This window comes from Psittacula echo (genome assembly GCF_963264785.1).
Source record: "Psittacula echo genome assembly, chromosome: 5".
NCBI classification, from domain to species: domain Eukaryota; kingdom Metazoa; phylum Chordata; class Aves; order Psittaciformes; family Psittacidae; genus Psittacula; species Psittacula echo.
In genome coordinates this window covers 1,654,295-1,672,805 of record NC_137739.1, presented here as the reverse complement: position 1 = coordinate 1,672,805, position 18,511 = coordinate 1,654,295, and the positions used below count along the sequence as shown (strand labels likewise).

The 18,511-nt window shown below is 46.6% G+C and overlaps 1 protein-coding gene across 3 annotated transcripts in view; it reads right to left on the bottom strand.

The window, feature by feature from the left end:
* LOC308221025 (mesothelin-like) overlaps positions 1 to 18,511 on the bottom strand; it is a 30,330-nt gene that overhangs the window by 4,530 nt on the left and 7,289 nt on the right. For all 3 annotated transcript variants that reach the window (XM_080617835.1, XM_080617837.1, XM_080617836.1), the window contains exons 3-25: positions 16,748 to 17,061; positions 15,660 to 15,789; positions 15,217 to 15,322; positions 14,827 to 14,912; positions 11,156 to 11,196; positions 10,568 to 10,589; positions 10,433 to 10,460; positions 9,905 to 9,989; positions 8,796 to 8,957; positions 8,178 to 8,380; positions 7,685 to 7,776; positions 7,079 to 7,209; positions 6,374 to 6,495; positions 5,795 to 5,966; positions 5,280 to 5,495; positions 5,002 to 5,172; positions 3,847 to 3,993; positions 3,650 to 3,699; positions 2,686 to 2,806; positions 2,310 to 2,395; positions 1,593 to 1,722; positions 1,281 to 1,471; positions 372 to 462 (exon numbers count right to left, since the gene is read on the bottom strand). In XM_080617835.1, the coding sequence (XP_080473961.1) occupies positions 372 to 462; positions 1,281 to 1,471; positions 1,593 to 1,722; positions 2,310 to 2,395; positions 2,686 to 2,806; positions 3,650 to 3,699; positions 3,847 to 3,993; positions 5,002 to 5,172; positions 5,280 to 5,495; positions 5,795 to 5,966; positions 6,374 to 6,495; positions 7,079 to 7,209; positions 7,685 to 7,776; positions 8,178 to 8,380; positions 8,796 to 8,957; positions 9,905 to 9,989; positions 10,433 to 10,460; positions 10,568 to 10,589; positions 11,156 to 11,196; positions 14,827 to 14,869 (2,304 nt within the window). In that variant the 5' untranslated portion in view covers positions 14,870 to 14,912; positions 15,217 to 15,322; positions 15,660 to 15,789; positions 16,748 to 17,061. The remainder of the gene's footprint in view (positions 1 to 371; positions 463 to 1,280; positions 1,472 to 1,592; positions 1,723 to 2,309; positions 2,396 to 2,685; positions 2,807 to 3,649; positions 3,700 to 3,846; positions 3,994 to 5,001; positions 5,173 to 5,279; positions 5,496 to 5,794; positions 5,967 to 6,373; positions 6,496 to 7,078; positions 7,210 to 7,684; positions 7,777 to 8,177; positions 8,381 to 8,795; positions 8,958 to 9,904; positions 9,990 to 10,432; positions 10,461 to 10,567; positions 10,590 to 11,155; positions 11,197 to 14,826; positions 14,913 to 15,216; positions 15,323 to 15,659; positions 15,790 to 16,747; positions 17,062 to 18,511) is intronic.

The following is an 18,511-nucleotide window of genomic DNA, read 5'->3' as shown; positions in this document are numbered from 1 at the left end:
TCACACAGACAATAAACATCGATAAAGTATTACAGGCAGCAGATCTGCTGCTAGAGATCCTTCCTTGGGAAGCCAAAGCCAACTTTCTAAATGCTTAGACTCATATCCCACAGCCCATAAATGAATCTAACCCCTCTCAAAGCACTGTATAGAGTTATTACTGCTTTCCACCTCCGGCCCTCTTCCAGCAGTTACAGGAAGAGGATGACTGTGATCTAGATTTGCAGTTCCAGGCTGCCATCCTCCCTTCTCATAGAACCATCCATCCCCTTTGGCACCACGCTGTTAAATGAAGACACTACTGAAAACATACAGGCTGAACAACCCCCATCATATTTCTTCCATACTGCAGGACCCTCTGAATAACCCACCTTGGGGATCTGCTGCAAGATGCTGTGATCAAATACAGGAATCAACCCACTGAGCTCATTCAAGGTGAAAGCCGACCACGCTGCAGGAGGTCTGCATACAAGAATTAACAGTGATTAGCTTTCAAGGAAGAACCAAAGAAGGCAAAAAAACCCACCTTAAAGGCTGCCAGGATTATGCCCTTGTAGCATTTGTACTTAAGAAAAGATAAGATTTAAATCCCAAGGCTTCTCAATCACTTTCTGTTACACACACCTTCATTCCAGCAGAGCAGGAGCAATTGACAGTAACATGAACAAGGGCATCTGGATAAGAAAATGGCATTTAACAAACACATTATTTTCTTAAGCATGAAAACCGAAGAATGTCTATCACATTCTATTGCCCAATTCAGTGCCAAGATCTCAGGGTATCTGACACAGGAAGGGAAGATACTTGGCTCCCTGGAGCATGCCTCTGTTAGATACAGCCTGGGATTTACCAAGCATCTATCAGTTCAACAGGTAGAAACAGATGCTTCCTGAAAGCCAGTGGCTGACAAACAGCCAGAGCCACCTGTGTCCATCAGGACAGCCTCAGAGGAGTTTGGTTAATCATAGAATGGTTTGGGTTGGAAAGGGCCTTAAGATCATCCAGTTCCAATGCCCTGCCATGGGCAGGAATGAAAACCAGACCAAAGGAAAGGCTTTTATAACTAGAGCAGGTAAGACACATTTCTCAGTGGAATTCCAGCCAAACCTTTCAGCTGAAAGAAGTCAAAATAAACCAGTGTAAAAGACCCAGTGTGAAAGTCAAAAGCAAGGAATTATTCCAGTTTCTGATCAAGCTGGCTGGCTGGAGTTCACCCAGGTCTTACCAGGACAATGGTTTTAAGGGAACTGTTTTGCTGATTTCAAAAGAAAAGTGCATACCCAAACGTAGTGTTACCACTGCGGATGATGCCCCTAATGGCTTCTTCTTGGTCAGGCAGGAAATAATCACACTTGCTTAACTGCTTCAGCAGATTCCCACCAGAACTTGTAATGTATTCTCTACCCAGGTCACAGACCAGCCGTCCCAGAACCTCTGCATTTTCCTCAGTTACTTGTGTGCCAGGAATTCTCTGAAATAACACAAGACAGAGGCATTGAACACAGCTGGCTGCCACTGTAGAAGAGCATTCTTGTTCCTGCTGCCAGCTGAGAACCCCAAGTTCTCCCCAGGCTTGCCCCCTGACCACATACCAAACATGCTAAAGCTTCCAGGAGCAGTTGTTTCCGCTGGGATGACTCTCTCTGCAGGAGATCCAGGTTTGCTTCCCCAATATTAGCAAAGTACTGCCTGCAGCTTCCTGTTGCTGCATAGTCTGAGGGACTAGAAAGACAAATACACCATGAATTGTAGTGAATGGTATCAAAGAGCTGGTCAGGCTCAAGGCTGTTCAGCACAGACTGTGTCCAATAACATCTTCCACATTCGCAGACTAAACTCTATGAATTGTTCTTCCCAAAGTTCCCAATCCACATATTGCAAAAATCCAGTTTCACCTCAAGGAATCTATTGCGAAACTCATCTCAAAATTGTTCAAGATTCGGATACAGAACCACAGGGGGTGGCTAATGGAACAGAGAAATCCACTCTGTTGTTTTCTTCAATGTTGTAAGTGAAAGGCACATTCACATAGCCATAAGAACTAAAACTGCACACTGGTTTCATATCCAGACATACTTTAAAAGAACTTCATACTGTTTCTACTAATATGATGGAACGGCTGAGTCTGAAAGGACCTTAAAACCCATTTGAAAGCTTTCTGCAGCCTGATTTCACCCCCTGTAAGGAGGCCTGGACAAGTTTGAAATATATATCAGATATGAAATAGCCATTACCAGCTGGGCTATAAAATAATACCTCTTTTTCCCCACTAAGTATCAAGGCAACAACATAAAAACCACAGCAGTTACCTTAGAAACAGCAAGAGGTCTTTGGGATAGCTATCTAAAGCCTTGGGAATCCCGTGCAGCGTTACCATCTTCACTAAGCAATTCAGCTGGAACGACACTACAGTTCATGGCAAAGGAAGAAACCAGCATGAAGATATAAAACAGTGTAAAGGTTTTACTCTGCTCCAAAGACAGAAACCAGAGTTTGGTTCCTGAGAAACAAACTGGGATTTGACTTCTCTCTTCAGGGAAATTTAGAAGTGTGGGATGGAGACCAAGGACCAGTTCCATTTGTTCCAGTCCCTTAAGCTCAAAGTGTGTTTGCTCTTGCTGAACAATCCTCATTGCTATCTGCATGACAACATCAAACATGGCATCCTGAAACAAAGGAACTGACCTGGTCTTCTCCTAGCTTGACATTCTTCTTCTTCATGACTTTGGCCAGCTCCTGAAACCTTTCTTCTCCCACCTCATTGGCAGCTGCACATGTGAAGCCTTGGAGGACTGACTGGGAAAGCCTGAACATTTAACAGAAGGCAGATCAGAAGGGCAAGGATAAATACAGCAACCACAAGCCTCCCACATTCCCAAAGCTTAATGCTCTCCAAACTCCATCCCCTTAAAACTGTTAGTTTTGACCGGTGTGGAGATCAAGAAGACATCACTGGTAAAATAAACATCATCCAGACACTCATAGTGGAAGTGGAAAGGCAGGGACAAACTCCCCACCCCAGGCAGTATCACTGTATCCCGAATATAGGATCACACTCCCTGCTGTGTTCTCAGTCCATGCCACGCACTGACAGTGAAGTGGAGCTGTGTGAATCCTCATCACTGAACAGTCTGCAGTCTGGGAGGGCTTAGGGAGAAGTCCTTAAAGCTTTCATTGTTTTCTATATGGAAAAGCTTCATGAAATCAGCAGGCCACTGGTGTTGACTCCATTGTTTTTGCAGATATATATAATGGTTTTCATAATTTTTCACCTCGGACACAAGAGCTGACAAAGGACATAAACCAGCCCCACTGAATTTAATCTCTGGAATAGCACTGCGGAAGACCGATACATGAGAAATGCCTTCCCCAAGGCAGTCAGAGCAAGGTTCCAAATGCAGTCTGAGCCAGCAGCATCATTTCAGAAAGCAAGTGTGGCTTATGGGTACATTTTGCAGCTGACACCCTGGTAAATCTTGATGCCATGTGCCTGTGTTTGGGTTTGCATGATATTTCCCATCTGTTGTTAGGGATTGAGTATGATGGTACCAAATGTACCAAAGGAAACATGGAAATTGCAATGAAAGCAAACGAAAACAGGGGAAAAGGAGGAATGAAAACAGGGGAAAAGGAGGAACTAAAACAGTACCTGCTAAAGTCAGGCTCTGTTTTTATCACATCACTGAAAAACACCGCAGCCTGTGAAGCAAAGCAGAGTGTCAATGGTTTGGCATGTTCCTCTGCAACATTCACCTCTAATCTCAGACAGGTTTGCAGACTCACAGCTCTGTAGAGCCCAAGGCTGACACTGATGGGTAACGAGGGGACAAGCCTCTATCGTATTACCTGTTCTCTGGTCCACGTTTTACTGTTGAGATCTTGAATATTGGGCTTCTCCTCCCCAAAAACAAGCAATGATTTTGGAATGTAACTGGCCAGAGCATCAGGGATATACTTAACCAGGTCAGCCGGGTGGTGGACACTGGAGGAAATCTTCAAAAAGAAAAACAAACCAAACCAAGATGGATCATTCAAACACTGTGGCTAAAATAAACAGTTGCTGGCAAAGAAGTGACCAACTGGAAAGCAGCCAGGCACATTCCCCTGCTGATCATCTGGCCATTTCTGAGACTCAACACTGTGAAATATTTCCTGTTTGACATATTTCATCAGACCAGGAGAGCTGCTTGGAGCTAATACCTGGAGTCCTGATGAATGGGGGAACAATCTCTCTCTTATCAGTTTCCCACCTCCTGGCTTTATGCCCTAAAAATGTTTAACAGGCCAGAAAGGAGGAACATACCTGTCTTCTCTGCCAATGCAAACTATGCCTCAACTTGGGAAGGCATATTACAGAATAATCTTGTAGTGAATGAGATGTTATTTCCCTAATGCTTCACACTGCATCGTTGCCCCAGAACATGCCATAAGCAGGGCCTCTGGTGCCAAACACAGTTCAGAGTCTTTCCTACCAGAGGTAGGATGAGTAACGACAAACTTGAATGGTACACATGCAACTTGAAGGGTAAAGTCATGGTGAGATGAAAGGCAAAGGGGTTTCTACATCCTACAGGATCACATGGGGGATGAAACAGTGCATTGCTGAAGGATCAGTCTACCCGAAAAGGGACTTTCTAAACCACCTTCACTTCTCACAGGTTCTAACTCCAAACCATGGCAATATCCTGTCTCTGAGAGCATCTTTTCAAGTCAGTGGGGAGCAGTTAATGGGATTACCCCACAAAGAAACTGTCCTTTCTGCCCTTGTCTCCAAGAGGCTGGGCAGGATACACTGGCTGGCAGCCAAAGACGTGACACAGGCACAGTGATAGGGACTTGAGAGGCTTGTACTGCTGCACACTCTGTTTAGCAATGACAAATACCCCAAGGGAATGCTGTCTGGGTGTGTGTCAGTGCCTGGCCTCAGGTAACTGCTGTTCTTGGCTGTGAGTCAGTGGAGCTTTGCTCATTTCTGATGCCTGAACAGAAAAGTGACTTCACCTTTTCCACAAATGCCATTTTCAGAGCAGAGGGCAGGGGCAGCATCTGCTCAACAAACTCAGGCAACTTGATGGCTTCCAAGATCACTTCTGAAGACAGGCTTCGAAGCGTGCTGCTGTTGAGACCAGCCACCAAGCTCCCCAGCTTTGCCAGGCTCTGTCCATCTGGGATCTGAAAGGGAATACGTGCAGGCATGAGTACCTGAAGCACCAAGCCTCATTTGCTGGCAGCTACCTCTACCAGGTGTGAGGAGCATTTGTGGGCCTTATCCTTTGTACCTGGTAGCCAGAGCGAAGCAGTTTGTTGATAATGGTGCTGGACTGCTCAGCATTCCAGCCACGAACTTTACCCAGGGCAGGAATAGATGCTTCAAGGTCTTCATCCCTGATGCTGTCTTCAATACTGGATATGGACAGCCCAACTGCAGCCTGGCCCAATCCACGCAGGATTTCAGGAGGGAAGTGCTCAAACTTTCTCACCAGAGAGGATGCAACCTGAAAAGGTCACACATAGAGAAGGAAGTCAGAGAAGCAAATGAGGTGAGCCTGTTTGATGCTACAGACTTTGGATGTCCTAAGGCACTCCTTTCTGCCTCAAACTTGTGTGATGAAGCCTACTGATGGACTGCCTTCCCCCTGGGAATCTTCAGATTAGGAGACACCAGCCAGATGCCACAATAAGAACTGCAAGGTGACCTCCAGGAGTGTACACAAGCATGTACATGAATCCTCAATCTCACAGGTTTTGTGTAGGTGAATGGAGAACTGAGGTGCACGGCTGGACAGGACATTACCTGCAGTTCCTCTGTTGTTAGGGAGAAGGGAGCTCTCTCTCTGGTTATTTCTCTGTGTGTCAGGTTCAATGGGCAGTTCTTGGTGATCCTCTGGGCTAAGCTCAAAGCATCATCTCTGCTCAGGTTGCTCACTGCAGAGGGGCTCAGGTAGCAAACAAGTCTGTCTGGGAGGCTGAAAGTGGAAGGCAAGAAGGAGAAGTTGCCAGTATGATAGAGAGTGGCTCTGTCAGACCTTTCCTTTTTGCAAACGGAAGCTCTTTCCCAGTGCACATCTCCCCTGATTCATTTTAGCTCTGATGTTCCTGTTCAGAGAGCACTGCTGTGTCATGCAAAGCAGCAAAACCACTGCAGGCCATTAGCTCGTGGCTGGCACTGCCTGACAGTCATTGCCCAAGATGTGGAACTTGTGGCCTGGCCCTCCCCAAGATCAAGTGCGGTGCGATTATTTGAGGAACAGAAAAAGGCTTTAGAGGTTTCATGGAAGCAGGCATCAAAATCACCACTCCGGGAGGTTTTGTTAAGTCATGATAGGTATGATGCTAAACTAAGCCAGGTGGAAGATCAGGTCAGGTCCTGTACCTTGATAAGGGAAAACCAGGTCCAGAGGTCAGTAGTGAGGTATAGTACAGAGCTGTCTCCCGGAGCAAGGTGAGGTTGCTGATCATCTGTATATTGACTGGATCCCTGGTAAACCTTTTAAGCTGGTATTGACATAGGAAACAAACAAAATTAATTTAGATGGATACTGGAATCCTGACAACCATTTTGGGACAGTTTGAACAAAGCTCACTCCAAGCAATAAAGGCTTTCTCACCAGCTTTAAAGTTGTGACAAGAGTGATCTTTTGGTTTCAAGTAATACACTGGGACCTCGTTTTCTTTATCTTTGCACTCTGAGGGCATGTAAACCTCTCTCTGACTACTGTAAGGCACAAATGTGGCAATGCTGCTAGAGAACATGGCCCTGCCTCTGCAGCACCACTCACGCATGTAGACCTGGTACAGTCATTCACCAAACCAGGCCCAGACATCGGTCCAGTCTTGAGGTTGCTCCTCTGATTGACTCCAGCTTGTTTTCTGCACAATTACTTATGTGAAACCAATTTGTGTGCAGGTAACTCATGCCAAGAAATCATGGTGGGGGGAAAAATAAGTGACTGTTCATGATAAATAAACAAGAGAAATGTTCCTGCTGGCAGCATCTCCATGAATTTTGGTCAGGGCAGGAAGACAACCCCCAGGCACTCAGCACACTTCAGGTTCTTCATCACCACAATGCACTTACTGTTGCTTCATCCCCAAAAAGCTGCAGGTCTCCAACAGTAGCATGCTCCAAAAAGGATCCAAGATAATTTCCAAACCAAGCAGTGGAATTCAGACCTGGAATGGCTGCACTGTAGCATTTCTGGTTTGATTCTGCAAAACAGGCAGACAGTATAAAATTAGACTTGCACTGTATCAGGAACTCAGGGGAAACTGTGGGCTTCCAAATGTGGAACAGACTTCAGTCTTATCAGAGAACTCAGTCAGCAGGGAGCTGCCAAGTGCCTCTAATCACACATTAAGCTCAAATCCATGTGTTTTGCATTCAGATTACAAATGCACAGAGGACAAGACAGATGCCTCAGTCTTTCACAGCCCTTCAAACATTTCATCACCAGTCTTCAGCTCTCAGAACCAAACCTTGCACTGTTCTTTCACAACAAAAGCAGTAAATGCCATTTGCACAGGTTGTAAGTCAGCATATAAAAATCCTGGCTTAATAGTCTTCAGACAGGGAAAAGATTCCTGATAACCACTTCTCACTGTCATATTCCCCACCCCATTTCCATGGAAAAGACAATATACTTAAGGCATTCTGTTGTTTCTTAAAGAAAATCAAGTCATTTACCATCCTGGATGAGGTAGTGTTTGATCCCAGCATAAAGATTCCTCTGTTCTTCCACTGGAAGGTCAGAATATATGCCATTCAGGGCAGCAACTCTAAAGATGGATAAGAAAGGCAGACATCTCAAACACACCAGAAGTCAAATCCACCCTGGCAGGGATGGAAGCTCACAGAAGTGGATGTAACCTGGAGACTGATGTTCTCAATCACTTTTCAAAGCTACCAGTGTGACTGCCCTTCCCAACAGCCCCCACAATCATTTGGCACTGCTTTGGAAACACAGTGCTATCAGGGTCATTGCACACACATTGACTGACATAGAGGACCAGTTACAGGGTCAGTGGGTGTGTTACAAAGCTTTTGAGAGACCCTACTTGGGCCTCCCTCAGTTCACAGTGCTTACAGGGTTTAGCTCCTTGTGTTGGGAGACTGCAGTAAGGGCCCCTTTCCTATCTCAGCAACATGGACTGAAACAATGGTTGTGTTCAGCACTTACATAATTTGAAATGTCTCACAAGATAGGTTTTTGGCATGGAGGCAAGCAAAGACCTTGGGTTCGACCAGGAATGGTTGAAGCCCCTCATGGATCCACTGAGACAAAACAGGGGGGCTGTCAATGTCAGGCACTTCCAACATCTTTTCCCACAGGCCATTAATGAAGATCATGTTCCACTCCAGAGAAAGAGGCACATGAGAAAACTGAAGGCAAGAGAACACAGGAATTCCAGTGAATATGGACTGATAAACAAACATTAACAAGAATCCATGGGAATATGAACATTATGAACAGAATCACCCCAAGCAATAATGCCCTCTGTGGGCAATGACTCTTCCACACAGTTCAAGTACAGCCAGCCTGTAACTCACATTGGAACCCCAGGCCTGTGTGGTCACTGCAACTAGTAGTAGCTATCCTCTGTGAACTCATGCTTATTACTTCTGTCTCCCCAGCTATTTTTAACAGCACAGAACTCTGCAAAGGTGTTGGTGGAGATTTGATTGTTGAAATGGTGCCCTCTTCAAAATAAGGTGATGTTAAGGTAAAAATACAAGGTAATGTTAGTTAATGCCATTAATGCTGCAGGTGAACAAATACTGGATATGTGATACCCACCCGCTGGCTGAACATGGTGAGAGCAGCTATAAGCTTCTTTGCATCATATTTGGAAAAGAAGAGAACAGAGTGTTCTGGATCCATAGCACTGGCAGGTTTAGGAGCAAGGCACGTATATAAGGATATAAGGAAATCATCCGGAAGGTCCTGGAGCCAAGCACTCTGAAAGAGAAAAAGGAAATGCAAACAGAGACAATAAAAGGTGTGTCATATTTAGAGATGCTACAGTATGCAACCTCCTTCAGGTCTGCGTTCAGCATTAAGGTGATGTAACCTGTTGACAGAAGAGCCAGAGTAAAGTCCAACATACACCGGCTTGAAACAAGTCTAAACTTATCCAATTTCAAATGCTGGAGCCTTCTGTTACCTAACCTGTGCTCCCCCAAGCAAAGGGTGGCTTTAGAAAGCTTTATTCGCAATGGTTCCCCACCAAACACAAGCCATCTGATCAAAGTGGAAACTTCCACAGGGAACGTTCTCATTCCAGAAACAATTCCCAGTGAAAAAGAAACAAAAAAACCAACTCCTCATAACTAGTATTTGAAGAAACCACATCTTTTTGTTAGAAACATTTATGGGAAAATACAAATCATTGTTAATTCAATCGCAATTACTGGCAGCAACTCGGAGATAATGACAAAAGCAGACAAGGAGGTAAACCTGAAGTATTCCAGATGACATTTTCCACGCTGCAATCGCCTTTTATTGTGGTTTACCCCAATGAACCAGGGTTACTTTCATGCAAAAGGTTTGTTTCAATGGTACAAGGCCAGTTTCTAAGAGCCAATTTGTTTTGGAATCTCCTTTGCCCACCTTCTCACTCTAGGGGTTTGGAAAAGCATCCCCCACTTCCACACACAGCCTCAGAAAGGTCTCCATTCCTGAGCCTCATGATGCGGAGCATGTGTTGCCTGGGAAGGTGACACTGCCACACCTGGATGGTCCCTGAGTGTTTGACCTCATCCATTCTCTCTGTCTTGCAAGGGAAACCGGGACAAGGCTTTGGCCACTCCACAGCCAACAGTGGGACTGCTTTTAAGCCAAAAATAGCACTACTGCAAAGGAGAACTAATCACATTAACTCATGAAAAGCAGGGGATTGCCATTACCTGTGCACAGGCATATTGACCAAAAGTGAGGCTGCAGGGGGAGGCTTGGCCATCGGCTACCTTGAGAAGCATCTCTTGGCTGATTCTGGTGGGGAAAAAAGCACACTTGTTGGCACCATTTGGGAGCAGGGAGAGGATACTCCTAAGTTGTTGACCCTTAGGTAGAAATCGAGTTCAATGTAAGCTCGAAGCAGACCTGTTTTGAGTCCTATGCCCCCAGGCACTAATCAAGCTAAGCTCAGCTTATGCAAGGTTCTGAGAGCAGTAAATCCCCCTGTTCCAGGCTGGCTGACATACCAAGGACTTGCCCTGCCTTTCTTTGTCCTGCACAGACCCAGAGCCCCAGGAAGGCAATTTCCCTTCACTGCTTCAATAAACACAAGCAGATCCCTCCCTGCCCACAGGCAACCCTGGGACTTTGCAGGGATAAAGATGCTACACCTGGTTTCAGAGGCTTCCTGCTACTCAAAGTGACATCCTCAACAAACCAGTATCACTCCCAAGGGAATTTGCTGATGGTTCACGTACCTTTTCACTGAGGCACACACAGCAGATTCTGATGCCCAAAAAAAGAGAGAGAAAAAAATAAAGGCATTGTGATAGGAACATGTATACAGAACTATGTCTGAATCTTCCTTATGGAAGAAGACCAAAGAAACTCACCATTGACAGGGGAGCTGGAGCACTGTGCCAGGGGAAAGAGAGAAAAAACATGAAATTATCATGCAGTTAATGGTAGCACATCATTTGGGATCAGTGCATGCACAGAAGCCTGTCAGCTGCAACCACCTGTACTCAGGTCTGGCCTGAAAACACATAAATGCTCAGAGATCCAGAGCTCCCATCTTGCCATCTGCAAAATTCCCATCAGTCCTTGCTCTGTACTTCCAACAACAGGGAAGTTCAGGGTTATGGGAGTCATCCCATCACTCAGGAATGAAGGCCAATGGCAGGGACTGTTCTCCCCATGATTTGAGAGTGGTCAATGGGTGTCACCTTTATCGGCCTGCCTGGTGATGTGCTTGCACTGAATCCCTGCAAAGACCCGGAAAAGCCATTCCCAACCCACCCACTGCCTGGGAGACAAAGGGGAAGGGCAGTTACCGTCCACTTTCATACTCTGGATCTGGCTTGTAGCAACTGATTCCCACCAACGCACTGCTCTCAGGAAGGGGCCCATGCTGACCACCAACATGATTTGCAAGTAAAGACATGGATGACATGTATTTTAAACACATAAGTTTGCCTTACCAGGTATGTCTCAGCCGAAGGGGCAGCAGTGACCTGCCAACCTGGAAGAGAATGTGCCATGATTTTAGCAGCAAATCCAGGACAAAGCTCATTGCCACAATGAGCCCCTGTGTGGCTTAACAAGCCCTCAATCACTCATCCCACTATATTACGTTATTTCTCATTCTTGGCATTAGATTTCACAGCATCCTTTCTGTCAGACCTTTCTGCTGTTCTCTCTCTGGCTCTATGAGAGCTGTGACTGGGTGAGCAGACACAGGTAACTCCTCCATCCTCCCTGGGTTAGGACAGTGTCTTAGATGACATGAGGGACTGCATGCATCCCTGTCTCCAGAGAGGAAAAGGCAGGGAAAGGGTCAGAAACAGAGAAGGACTCCAGGAATGTTCCTTCTCTCCTAGTACCCCTCATCACCATGCCCAGCCCATGATCGGCGTTCAGCTTGGCTCACCATGCCTGTACTTTTAGCTTAATAGCTTCTACTTGTTTCTTGTGTCCCCATCAACATGTCAGCTGTAGCCAAGCCTCTGTTGCGTTTCGTACCTTTTTCCTGCTAAGTCCTCAACTGGATTAAAGTCACCCCATGCTGCAAATTGCACAGGACACAGGTAACACCATGTTACTGCCCCAGAGCTTGACAGAAGGAAGTCAAGCTGTCACTGCTGGCTCTCAGCAGGTCTGCACAAGCCCTCCCCTCATCTGTTCCTTGTTTCCCAACTTTTACATTGTTCCTGATGGCAACTTACATATTCTCTGCCAATGCTGTGCTGGAAAGGTGGCGAAATGCAAGCTTGGGAAACCAGTAACAACAAACAGACTCAGATCTCCCTGACATTAGTGTTATTTACTTCAGATTAGGCGCCTGTCAAGCTCAGCATCTTCTGTGAAAGATGAAAAGGGAAAGGTGGGGACTTCCCCCTAGTTTCTGACAGGAAAGAACAAGTGAATGCCATCAATGCCACATGAAACGAGAGCGTGAGGGAGAAGGTAATGGTTGGAGGTTTCAGAGGTTACACTGACTGTCACTATTTGCCAGCATTGAATCACTGCACAGTTGGTTTTGTCAGTGGGTGTCTCTAACAGCGCACTCAGGGCTCAGCTGTCACCACTGTCACCTCCACCCATCTCCTTGGGGAGCTATGCCTGATCCCAGCCCATGGTGTCTGCCACAGACACCCCTCACTGCCCTCACCCACCACCAGCCCCATGGTGTACCCAGTCTGCACAACCTCAGACCCATCTCAGTGCATCACAGACCACAGCCAGCTCAGGGTACCTCCACTTCTCTGCCAGCCTTATTCATCTGCTCAAGGAGTAACACAGCTCTGGAAGTTCAGCTGTTATCTCTCACCAGGGAGAACACCACCAACCTCAGTGACTCTGGATCACCGACAGGAGACTGAAGTGGTCACAGAGATCACCCTCACCCATGCCTCATCTCCTGGGAAGCATAGTTGGGATTGGTGTTATCTACAAGTACCTGGTCAGAAGTGATCCATGGGGAGAATGTGGAGGAGCTGAGCCCCAAAACCAAAACCCAGAAGCAACGTCCTGTGGCCCCTCCACTCCACATGGCTACAGGACTGAGCTAAGGTGGCCCAGGGCAGTGTCAGGCAAACACACAGTGGTATTTGGGCACTGAAATCAACAGGATAGGAGACCCTTATCATGGAACTGTGATGGGGAAAAGGAGGAGGAGAAGGAGGAGGAGGAAGGCAGTGGCTTTCCTGAGTGGGGATGTGTTCATGAGCCCAGTGACCTGCATTAGGAAAGAGATTATAAAATAGCTTGGAGGGATGGATACACCCTAATTAGTATAACAGGATTTTGATTACTAATTACTACACCTTTTTAATCATTTAATTAATGAATAATTGTCACTAAGCAACAGGCAAAGGAAACACACTCACACTGCGCATATACAATGCTTTAGCCCTGACACATCAACGTTAACACCTAAGAAAAGCCCCAAAAGAGTTAGCAAAATGATAACCAAGAGCTCAGTGCCAGAGGCTGGCCCCAAGGCCATGCTTCCCTGCCTGCAGACAAAGCTGGGCTGTTCCCACCTCCATAATCACTTCCCGCTCACCTCAGAACTGGACCTTGGGAACACAGAGCCAAGCCTCTGGCTCCCACTCACGGAAAGCTCTTACGCATGTGTTTAAGCACGTGAATGGTCCCATTGACTCAAAAAGCAGCATTCAGAAACACCCACATGGGGAGAAGGGGGAAGAAGAAGGGTGGCTTCTCACCCTTCAGGATCAGAGAGGACCCCAACCCACTACCACCAAAATCCTCATTGTTTGACAATAAATCCTTCATCTCACATCATCACAACAAAGGGAACAGACTCAGCTCATGTCATGAACCACCTAAGACACATGTGCACCATTCTGGGAGCAAGACCCTTCCCAGCATTGCTCTCCCCCTCTGCTTCATTAGCACACAGGCACAGCAGGCTGTGGCAAAGCCTTCCATAACAGAAGAGACCATCTCCTTTACATACATACACGGTGCTGCTCACAGTTCAGCTACTCTCCACAGTCCCTCCCCTCCTCCATGAGGACACTTCTGTGCCAAGAGCACTGCCCTGTCTCCCCACTGCTTCTTTAGAAGACCATTCACACTGATCGTGTGGCACCACTACACTTAGATCTCCTGTCCTTCCCTTTCAGAAACTGCTTTAAGGACCCTCAGAAACTTGTGTTTTCCATCTCCCTTTGCTCCATCCCCAAGGGACAGAACGTGCAAACTGCTGGATGCAAATTCTCAACAAGCTCAGCACATTGCTGATATTCTGCCTTTGCTCCACCTCCAGTTCTCTACAGAAGATGGGTCGATGGACGGGGACAAGCACAGCCCAAAGAACTGGAATGATTTCCAGTGGCTGCATGCTGAAACAGGACCAACATGAGAACACACCAAAATCACTGACCTGCCAGACCTAAAAGCAGTTGCATGAAGAGTCATTAAGTTTTACAAGCAATGTATGTCCTCCTGCTGGACAGGGACATCCCTCCTGGTACAGGCGCTTAATAGAGAGTGGGGAAAATCCCATTTTTATCAGGGTGTCCAGAACACACTGGGCTGTTTGAACAGCAACAACCACTAAAGAAATAAAGACATTAACTGTTTAATAGTTTTTCTTCCTTCAGCACTGGTAACTAAGCCTATGCAGAGAAAATGATGGTCCCTTTATGGAGCTGTTTCTCAATGTTACAAGTTCATGTTTTATCATCAGTATTCATTGAAAACATGATCTCAGGTCTGATGAGGAAGAATACAGCACTGACACTTGCTCAGAGAAAGAGAGATCCTGCTCTGGAATTCCTTACTCCCAAAAGAACAGACAGAGAGAAAGTAGGGAATAGAGAGGTAATCTGATTCAGCTAAGATTATTTCTTAAGTGCTTTCCCAAAGACACCTGGATACTCCAGCTACAGGGGCAGTGAGCAGACAGCTCTGCAATGACAGGAGAATGAACTCCCATTTTACCATTTCACCCTTACTACAAGAATTAATATATTTGGGTTCAAAGATACAATGAACAAGCATAAAGGAGGGGATTTAGAGCAACCACTAAATAAAGTGGTCTTTCCCTTTTAATGATTCTCTCAACTACAGCTGCTGGTATGGAAAATCCTCCCGGAACCCCCATCACTGTAATACTCACCAAGCAAAAGGAGGACTCCCAGCCCTGGGAGTGAAGGCAGCATTCCTGCAGACGTCTTCAGAGCTCCCCCAGAAGCAAGGAATCACCTTATCCCAGCCAAACAAAATCAAACATGAAGAATACTTAATTGCAAAACCAAACCAAAGAGTAGGAAAGTTAAAAGGTGACTGTCTCCTGTGCAAACTTACACACACCAAAACCCTTCACAACCTGTCTGAAACTGGACCCAAAGCACACACAAAACTACTGAGGGTCCTTTATGCCTGGGAAAGCACAGAGGTAATTCAGAGTTAAGCTGGATTCACTGCTACCAGTGCCCTGAATTCAGGCTCCCCTTTGGCAGAGTGTGAGTTGCACCACCTCACTGAGACGTTTAACTGTGGCACTTACCTGCAAGCCGCTACTCAAGAGATACTCAGTGTGCAGAGCTGTGACGACCGAGGGCTGCTTTTCACTGAGCAAAGCAGGGTGTGCCTCTGGCTTCTCAAAGCTGCATCTGAAATTACAGGATGGGTTTGGAGTACAGGGCATACCTTTAAGTCCTTGAGAATACAAATGTTGAGCAGTACAAATAAACGTGTTATTTGTTAATGCCTCTCATTCCTAGGATACAGAGGAAACACTGAGCCTATAGTGAGGCTGCCTGGAGTAAGCAGTGAGTAGCTGCCTTCCCTCCTGCCCTGCACAGGATGCTTCTGGCATTTACAGGAGGCAACAAAAATAAAGCTGTGCCCCCAGGACAGAGCTACTCCAGGACCATCTTCCTCCAGTTACTAAGGAAATGTTTGTCATCAAGATACTTTGCTTCAGTGGAGCTTGAAATCTCTGCTTACCCCAGTTGTCTCCAGTGGGAAACCACACTATGGGATAGATGGCAGCTCCTTTGGTGGGCAGCCAGGACATCTTCAGATCACAGATATGGCCAACTGGGAGCTCTGCTCCAGGCTCAGTGAGGTCTGTCACCTGAAACACAGAGGTCTCCACTCAGGGCAGAAGGATCAGGAGAGCTGAAATCAAACCTGAAGCACTGCAGTAGGGTAAGGCTGGACTGGTGCCGGCAAATCCCACAGCATGGCCATCTCTCTTAATTCCTTGTGAACCTTTCTTTGCTGAGGTGCTCAGGGCACACTGAGCCTCATGCCAAGGTGCCCAACATCTGCACCCAAGTGCCACTGTGGGCTTCTACATCAGCACCCATTGTAGCAGCCTGTTTGCACTCACAAACAGCACAGCAATGAGACCACTGAGCAGGAATGCTGTTACCCAGTGCCTCCAGAATTGTAATCCCAAAGACCCCTGTCTCCTTGTCACCAGAAATGGCCTTTCCCTTTATTTCCTTGCTGCAAAGATCCCAGGACACAACTCTCTGGGCTTTCCAATTTCTGCAGGCTCCTCTATTTTAAAACTAACCAATGTTCTCATTAAAGAGATCACATTCGGTTTTAAGGGGTCTTTATGCTCCTGCATGCTGCAGGAGCTGAGGAATGGGTTTGCCCTGTTCCTTCAGCTGAATCACACATAGTGGTGTCCCCCACAATCTCTTCAGACCTCTGCAACAGCAGCCACAGGGATCTCCTGATTCTGACTAAACTTGTGCTCTCCTCAAGGTACTTTTGAAACATCTTTGTTTGGTCACTTTATTGATGCTTTTCAAGACAAGTTTTTGATAAACCATATATTTCCTGGCTTAGGCTTGCCCCATCATGCCCACCTCTAACTCCTGTGTTTGTGGCAACGCCAGGAAAAGTACACGTTGACTCACATCATCACCAGCTGTCTCCACACTCTCTTCTTTCCTACCACACTTAATGTGCTTATCAGCTACTTTGGAACAAGTGCAACCCTGATTCATAATGTAGTTTGTCTGACTCAGATGATGCCCAATTGAAAGTGACTCTCATCAACACCCATCCCAACTTACCCAAATCAATACAAGCTTGAAATGCACCATTTGTAAGTAGCCAGATTCACATACTCCTGGTTCAAAGCAGGAAGCCTCCAGGATTTCCAAGTGAGGTGTCCTGGAGATGGATGGGGATCCATCAATCAGGTTTCAAATACCAAAGCTTTCAGCATCTTGTGCCTTTTGGGCCTTCAGCATCGCCAGCAGGCTGTCCATGACAGAGGGTCAGACAGGTCTGTGTTGCTAGGGAGCCCTGGACATGGCAAGTGTTGGGATCTTCTGCTCCTGTCAGCCAGGAAGTCATGCACACCTAAAGAATGTTCAGAGCAGCCCTGTGATGGGGAGAGAAACCAGAGTTCACAACGGCAAGAAGGAACTTCCATCTCTAAACAAGCTGATACTTCCCTTAGGTCTGTCCACAGGGTGGCTGAGCAGAGACATCCAGTCCTTGCCACCTGCACTAATCCTTCAGCAGCTGAGCCAGGAGCACAGAGCCAAGGTGTGGTATGAACAAGGTGGCCTTCGATTCAAAGAGCACACAGTTGAGGAGATGAAGCAAGAGGAGCTCAGAGATGAGAACACAGGCAAGGATTTCAACACAGCAATAGGTGAGCTGTTATCACACTTACAGTGTTCAAGTATTTTTGAAGACTTCATAGCAAAGCAAGAGTCTAATGATCCCATAGAATAAGGCTGGAGCTGATTTGTTGCATTGCATCTGCTCAAGTGAGCCTAAGTGAGAGTTACAGCTCCCCAGTTCTGCATCTCAATCTCTAACACACTCCCCAAGGCTGGGGCAGAGGGGGAGGCAATGAATGTGCATGAGGGGCAGGAGTGGGCCAGGTCTGAGCTGTGGGAAAATGAGTCAGAGCCTCCTCACCCAGCCTGGCTGTGCGTGTGGAGCATCAAGGGCAGTTCAAGTGCTCTGCAGCAACACTGAATTGGAGTTACTCCCGGAGGTGTTGCTGCCATGTCAAGTCAGGTGTGGCACCAGAGAATAAACCCTTCCTGATGCCATTCCCACCATGCACGCCAGCCACCCTGCTCAGCACAGTCACTGCACTTCCTCTTGGGTTCCATCAGGAACAAAAGTGGCTTTGTGTCCCCTTGGAAAAGCCAGGCCTCCCATGAGATCAGAGAAGCACCATTCCAGGATGGGACTCAAGCTTTTACTACGCAGAGCTCCTGTGTAACCTTGTGAGGGCCATCAGAGCTTACTGCAGTCAGACACTCCTCTTCATTAACCTTAAACACAGAGCATGATCCAGAATTGGAAGGTAAGGTTCGAGGACAGGAAAAGCAAAGCACACATAAGAAACTTTGCTGAATAGAAACCAAAAGAGGCTGTTAAAGAGACTAAAACATTGCAGGTGCTGTGGAAATTCTAAAGTCATACTGAAGGCTGAAAGCAAACACATACCACATAGCAAAGACAAGCAAACTGCCATAACTGCAGAGTAAGGCAAGGGAGGCTGCTGGAAGTAAGAAGGTATTCATCTATTTCTTCATTAGATGTCTCCTGAAGGAGGAATCTGTCAGAGTCCTGCTGGGACAACATCACCCAGGTACAGAAAGAGGATCTGGAGCCACACAGCTCTGAAAGGGAAACTAAATTCATTCTTTGTATCCCTGTCCATCACACTGGATCTCTCCATTGTGTGAGCACATCTAAGAGGAAATCTCCCATCAGTACGTGCTGAAAGAAGAGGTTGCAGAACAAAATCACGCCAGAATGTTCAGACAAGGTAGACTCCATTGAAGAGTCCTGGAGGAACACACCAT